At 57.1% G+C, this 7,009-nt stretch overlaps 1 protein-coding gene across 1 annotated transcript in view; it reads left to right on the plus strand.

Moving 5' to 3' along the window:
- The first annotated feature begins 4,809 nt into the window (after positions 1-4,809).
- GC (group-specific component (vitamin D binding protein)) overlaps positions 4,810-7,009 on the plus strand; it is a 5,231-nt gene continuing 3,031 nt past the window's right edge. The window contains exons 1-2 of the mRNA XM_010575589.1: positions 4,810-4,867; positions 6,519-6,588. Of these exons, the coding sequence (XP_010573891.1) occupies positions 4,810-4,867; positions 6,519-6,588 (128 nt within the window). The remainder of the gene's footprint in view (positions 4,868-6,518; positions 6,589-7,009) is intronic.

Consider the following 7,009-nt stretch of genomic DNA (forward strand, 5'->3'; position numbering starts at 1 on the left):
CCGCAGAGCTGCGACGCCTTCCTCCCCCCCGGAGCCGAAGCGCGGCCCGGGGAAGAAGAGGAGGTTCCCCGGTGGTTCCGGACGCTCGGATCGGCCCGGCCGGGGAGCACGCGTCTGTCCTGCCTGACGCCAGCCGGCCCTTCCCTTGCGGGGCCAGGAATCCCCTTTCCCCGAAGCCCGTCCCGCCTCTGCCGCCCCGAGGGGCCAGGACCGGGCAGAGAGGCCCCGCCGGGCGCTGGGGTCCCCCTCCTCATCCTCACCTCCACTTCTCCCTCCTTCCCCTCGCCCTGGAGGCCCAGCGCGCAAAGCCGGGGCTCGGGGGAGAAACGCCGGCTCCGCAACGAAAAGGCGAGACGGGGTTTCGCATCGGTTTCGCTCCGTTCCTCTCATTCCAGCTCAGCCGTACCCCTCTGGGGAGCCTCTCTCCGCGCCGCGTGGGCCCCGATTTTCCACAGCCTGAACGCGCTTCCCGGGAGAAACCGCCTCGCCTGCCTTCAGCTGAGGCTGGCGAGACCCGTCCCACCAGTGCGGCCGCTGGCCGGGGGAAAGGGGAACTGGAGCCTGGGGAGAGGCCGCTTTGGGCCTCGGGCGAACCCCCGGAGCGGGACCGCGAAGCCCTGGCTGTTCGTTTTGGGGAGGAACACGGCTGGTGCCGGCATCGGCACAGCCCCGGGGCAGGACTTGTTCCCCACACCGACTTGGGGCCGGTCGATCCCGTTTCAAACCCACCCGAGCGCGTGGCAGCGTTGGGACCCCAGCTGCCGAGAGCAGGGCCGGCACCGACGAGGACAGGGATAAAAAAGCGCCCCTTGGCTGGGCTCTCCCCCCTGCCCAGGCAGGGCAGGGAGTCACGGGGGGCTTTTGCCCCCTTTTAGCCCTTTATGCTGCAAAGCCCCACGTCCAGCTTGCGGGCAAACAGCGCGGGAGGCGTCCTCCTTTACCTTTGGACGCGCCGACCTGAATTATTTGGGCAGCCACGCTATGCCCCGCAACTTGATGCAGCGGCCGGAGCCCTCCCGGGGGGCCGGCTGCTGCTGCCGCCCCAGGCCGCTTCGCGGGCAGGGAAAGCCGTCCCGCTGCTTCCCGGGAGAAGCCGCGCTCGACCGTCGGCGACGGCATCGTCACTGAACCCGGGAACGCCGCACGAGCTTTTTTCAGTAACACGTGGCTGCGGAGAGCTCAGAGCAGCCAGACCGGGCACGAACGCGACCCGGGCAGCAAGTCGGTTCACCGGCACCAGTAAGGACCAACACGTGGCCCAGCGGCCCCGTCTCCAGCCCTGTCCCATCACAGCCACCGCTGGCCACGGGCACAGACCAGTCCCCGGCTCTTCGCTTCCAGTTTGCGGGGCAGCTCCCCGCAGCGCTGCCCTCCCCGTGCCAGCCCGTCCCAGCTCAGCCGCCCCGCGCCATCGAGTTGGCTTTTCCATTTCCCGCAGGAAAAATTTTCCCAGCAGCTCGGTCAGACGGCCGCAGCCAGCCGAGAGGGGCCGTTCGCTTTGCCAGGGGTCTTCGTAGATGGCCTGTGTCTGTACAGCTAACGAACATACCCAGCACGAGCACGGGGACCCCCACAGCTGTCGCTGGCAGGGAGGGTGACAGAAAAGCCCAGACCCCAACCACGGCTTCTCCACAACCCCCTCCCTGTGCCCACCTCCACCTCCCTTTCCCCCCAGCCTCAGCCAAGCCCACCCCAGGTGCGGGTCCTTTCTCATCGGCCCAAGTGCCCACACCTGTGGGGCTGCCCCGGCAAGAGGCTGGGGCAAAACAGGGGAAAAAAAAGAGGGGGAAAAAAGGAAAAAAGACCCAGAAAAAACAGATTTAGAAAGAGAAAAAAGGGGAAAAAACAGGAAAAAGAAAAAAGGAAAAACCAGAAAAAAAATATAAAAAAAGGAGAAAACAAGAGGATGATAAAAAAGGAAAAAACCCCCAGCAATAAGGAAGAGGAGAAAGAGTAAAGTAAAAAGCACAAAAATAAAAAGCAGAGGTGCAAAAGAAGTGAAATGAACAGCATCGTCCCCCCCAGCCCCACCCCATAGGGGAAAGCCCCGAGGCAGCAAAACTGACCCTGCAAAGCCCCTGCCTAAAAAAAAAAAAAAAAAAAAAAAATCAAAAAACCAAACCAAACCAAAGCCCCCTCAACCCGTCCATGCCAAACAACTCAGAAAATCAGCAGGAAAATACACCGACCTGCTGAAAAGGGAAAAAGGACAAAGCCTGGCAAAAATTGGCCCCCAAGCCGCCCAACCCAAGGCAGGGCAGCCCTGGCCGGGGTCCCCCCTGCATCGCCCCGGGGTCCCTCAGGGTGCCCCCCCCACCCCCAGCTGCTTTTAGGGCCAGAGAGCGGGGCAGGTTCTCGGGGCCTCTCCTGGTTTCGGCTGGGACAGAGTCAGGGTCTTCCTAGTAGCTGGCGCAGTCCTGTGTTCTGAGGTCAGTCGGAGAAGAATGTTGGTAACACTGATGGTTTCAGTTGTTGCTCGGTAGTGTTTAGGCTAAAGTCAAGGATTTTTCAGCTGCTTAAGCCCAGCCAGCGAGAAAGCTGGAGGGGCACAAGAAGTTGGGAGGGGACACAGCCAGGACAGCTGACCCAAATTGGCCATTAGGGTATTCCATACCATGTGGTGTCATGTCCAGTATAGAAACTGGGGGGAGTGGGGGCGGGGGCAGTCGCCACTCGGGGACTAACTGGGCATCGATCAGTGGATGGTGAGTAATTGCACTGCACAACATTTGTATATTCCAATTATTTTACTATTACTGCTGTCATTTTATTAGTGTTATCATTATTAGTTTCTTCTTTTCTGTTCTATTAAACCGTTCTTATCTCAACCCAGGAGTTTTACTTCTTTTCCCGATTTTCTCCCCCATCCCACTGGGTGCAGGGGGAGTGAGTGAGTGGCTGCGTGGTGCTGAGTTGCCGGCTGGGGTTAAACCACAACAGCATCATATATGTACGCCTTATAGAGCATCTGAGCACAGGCAAGCACACCCTCACCTTATTTTGTTACAGTAAGGCACCTTGCAGAATCCAAATCCCCGGGGGTTTCAGGCGCAGCAGGATGGTGAAGGCAGCTGCCCATCCCGGGGGGGATGAATTTGGGGGTACAGGCAGGAGGCTGCCACTGTGCCTGGGGCAGGAGGGCTGGCTGGTTTCAGCCTAGCACACCACCAGTTTTCATAATTTTTCACATCCCGCCCCACTGGCTGATGAGCTGTTAAGCATTCCCCTGGTTTGCTGTGATTTTACAAGCAATTATATTCCATCTCGTTTAACGCATACGGGGGGTTTTGTCCAAAACAGGCTGAATCGGTGGCGATTCAGCAGCAAGCTGCTGGGAAATTACAGCTTCACTCCTACGGGGTAGTCACAAAAGAGATCAAATTTCTGTGTTTATACCCAAATAGCCCATTACCCAGGTTTCTTCCACAAGCACAGTGAAATCAAACCCTCCTCTGATCTCTAATGGCCCTGAATCCTCCCTAGCATCCACACTAGGCCAATGTTTCTGGTTTTATTACTCCCCAGCTCCAAAAACATAGTCCCTGCACTGAAAAGCATCTCAGCTGGCACCTTCACCTAGGTAGGGCTGCTCGCGGGTGAAAAGCACCTTTAGTCCCAGTAAAAGTAAGAAAACCCACTTCCCCACACATCTGGATGTGCACACAGTGTCAGTCACCTCTGTTTTCACCCAGAGCCACCTCTAGACCACAACTATCGCAGGACTGTCCCAAGAAACGAGCCTGCCGCTGCAAGATTTGGAGGGTGGCCCAAGACTAGCAGCAAACCGCTCAAACGCCACTTGCCCCGAACAGCTGCAAACTCTTGGTACGCTTGCCTGGAAAAAAGGGATATTGAAGATTTGGTTGCTTTAGTCACGACCGAGATCTTAAAAAGCCCCAGGGTGGCACCAGTACGTCCGCCCGTGGGAAGCCACCCCAGAGGAGCAGGTCGCTTCAGCAAACACCGCTAACCCAGGGCAATATTTGCTAGATACTTATTTTGCGGCAGCCTTGGGCCGTGATGCCTGCCATCTGCCTTCCTAAGGCTGAATAAATAAGCTGTTCCTGACCCCGCTGGCTCCACAGTCCCTCTTTCCCCGAGCCCAAGCGCCAGCCCGGCACCTTGCCAGTGCCACGTTACAGCACCCGCTGCCTCTTCTGCTGCAGATCCCGGGGAGCGGGGGGGGCGCTCTGGGGCTCTGCCGTCAGCCCAAAAAGGGGAAAAAGCAACGCACACTCTCAGAAAGCAGCAAACCTTGGGGCACACGCGTGCGCAACACCCTGCCCATCGGTCGTTTTTGGGTGGGAGTCACCCCGACCGGCACAACAGGGTCACGGCGGAGCAGGGCGCTGCATCGGGCCACCATCGCCTCATGGAGCAGTTGTCCCCACCGAATCACCACCCCGGGAGAGTTTGGGGTGCCAGCACCCCAAAAGCGTGGGCTCCTTCCTCGCACGGGGTCAGGAGGACCGTTTATTTGCCCGACCCCACACGGCTTCGCACTCGAGGGATGCGTGGGACGCTTGCCCCAGCACATCTCTTCTTGTTCACGTTGCACCCATCATCCATGGAAGACCCTGCCTGAGGTCCCGCAGCAACCCATCCCCTTTTTGCTGAGTTAATGATTAAAATCTGTCTGGTTTTGGAGGCGCTGGCACCCAGGCTATGGCAGGCAGGCCAAGGATGCTCGCCCTCTGCCCCGCTGACGGGATTAATCATTCACACGGCAATCGGCACTACCTCCATATAAACGCCAGGATGGGTTTCCCGGTGCCGCTTTTTGGCAGGAGGAGGGAAACCAGCCTCAACATGAGGGCAGCTCTCACCCTGCTGCTGCTTTTAGCCGCCGTGCGTGCTGAGCACCGAGGTAAGGGCATTTATCACGCACCTGGGGCTTTGCTTTCCCCTGGGGACGAGGGGTACGAGGCTGGGGTCTGTCAGCTCCGGTGGTTTTTGTTGGCCTGCCCTCTCCCCGGCCCACTGCCAAACTGCTGGGCAGGAATCAGAGAGAGGAAAGGGAAGGTGTGGGATGATGTTTCGGTACCTGGGATGCCCCTTCGGGGTGATGCTGGAGGAGCTGGGAGGGGAAAAGGCTGGGCTGGGGTCGGGGGCAGAGGGAGGAGGAGAGGACAGTGTTGCGGGGCCCGGCTTCTTCCCTCTGCAAGGGAAAAAGAGATTTTCTGCCCCCCTTCACAAGCACCATTTCACTGTAAAACCCACCCCTCGGATGGAAACGATGCTCTGTGCCACCCCTTGCTGCCTTCACAGCTCCGCAGGGAATCACCCACCTGCCAAAAACCCCCCTTGAATCTTACTTCTCCCGGACCGCTTCACAAAAATGGAAAGAAATGCAACAAGTTGGCACTTACAGCAGGACCAACAGCCGCTGTTCCTGCGAGGAAAGATAATTGCCTTTTACCACAGCTTCCCCTTTTTTCCCGGTGCTACCAGCCTTGCGAAAGGCCCCTCACCCTTGCTTTCCCACCAAAGCAACGTGACCTTCAGTGTAACGGCACATAACCCCTCGGTTTTGGGGAGGTGACCCTGCTCTGCACTGTAATACCGGTAAATACTGGTATCAGTATTTACCCTGCCAGTACCAAAGTCTAACCAATGAGGTCGGTAGCAAAAATCAATAGCATTTTTCCAGGGATGAGAGAGTCGCCGGGGATGTGCCCACCACCGGGTGCTCCTGACCTCGGTGGTCCTGTCTCCAGAGCTCCCAGCCCTTACGGTCCCCAAACCCTGCCAGAAAAACCGACACCATGCATTTCAAACGCACAGAAACGTCCGTTTGGATGAGGGGCGGACACACCTAATGTTTTCCCTATAGCTGTCCCAGCTCCAGGGAGGGGTTTTCCCCCCTGCCCCTCTCTTTGACTGCGGAGCTGGAGCAGCAGCCTGGGTACCGGCGGTGCTTCTCCGAGACCGGCAGCACAGCAGCAGCCTTTGCCGGTGCGCAGCACCGTGCCAGCATCTCCCCAGGGACTACCACCGAGTCTGGCCTGAGAAAAGAAGCAAGTCTGTGAAAAAAGAACAATCCTCAAGTGAAGAAAGCAAGAGCCCCGCAGACTTTGGACCGTGTTTTGCGGTGGCGTAGCATCCCTCGCTCCCGCACCGCCGCTGCTGCCGGGGTGGGAAGTGGAAAGCGAGAGCGAAATAGGAGGTCAAGTGGGAAGAGGCTGTTCGCCAGAAGATCATTTTCCCTGGCAAAAAGCAAAAAACCTGAGTTGTTTTCCATAGGAGACTCAATTAAGCAGAACTGTGCTGCTTTGTTTTTGTTTTTTTTAATCCTGCAAGGAGGAAGGTTGCTGGAAACGAGCTGTATTGCCACCCGAAGAGAAGGGCATTGGAGGCAGTACTGCAGGGGAAAGCAAAGCCGGCATTTCCCCAGACCCCAGCCCCAGCAGATGCAGGGTCACCGGGTCCCGGCTCCCCAGCCACCACCACCCAGGCTGCACCCGAGCGAGCCAAGGCACAAATCCCGCTCACAAATCCTCCTTTTTCTGCACTTACAGGTAAAGCTTATGTCCGGGACAAAGTGTGCCAGGAGTTCAAGACCCTGGGGAAGGAGGACTTCCGAACCCTGTAGGTACTTTCTGCCGTATTTGCCCTCCCAGGACACTCAGCACCTAAGCCAAGACCACAAAAATTGCGTTAAAATAATCTTAGAAAGGGGAAGTTTTATTGACTCCCTGCAAATGAGGACTCCAACGGCTCTTAAGAGCAGAAAAGTTTGCTTCATTGCTGAACTCCTCAAAACCTATTAAGTGCCTAAATAATTAGGAATTCTAACAGAGCTGGCACATGATCCCCTGGACAGCCCCCAGCCTGAGACCTGCTCTGGGTCTTTCCCGGTTGTTTTCCAAGAAATACGCTGCTATTTCTTGCAGCGCCGCAGCTGCTCCTCTCCGGCTGATGGCGTTAAACTCCATTTTGGCAGAATGATGCTGCAATGTGATTTTTTTTTTTTTTTTTTTTTTTTTTTTTTTTTTTTTTGGGGGGGGGG

This window comes from Haliaeetus leucocephalus, unplaced genomic scaffold (assembly GCF_000737465.1).
Source record: "Haliaeetus leucocephalus isolate CR32 unplaced genomic scaffold, Haliaeetus_leucocephalus-4.0 Scaffold484, whole genome shotgun sequence".
NCBI lineage: Eukaryota > Metazoa > Chordata > Aves > Accipitriformes > Accipitridae > Haliaeetus > Haliaeetus leucocephalus.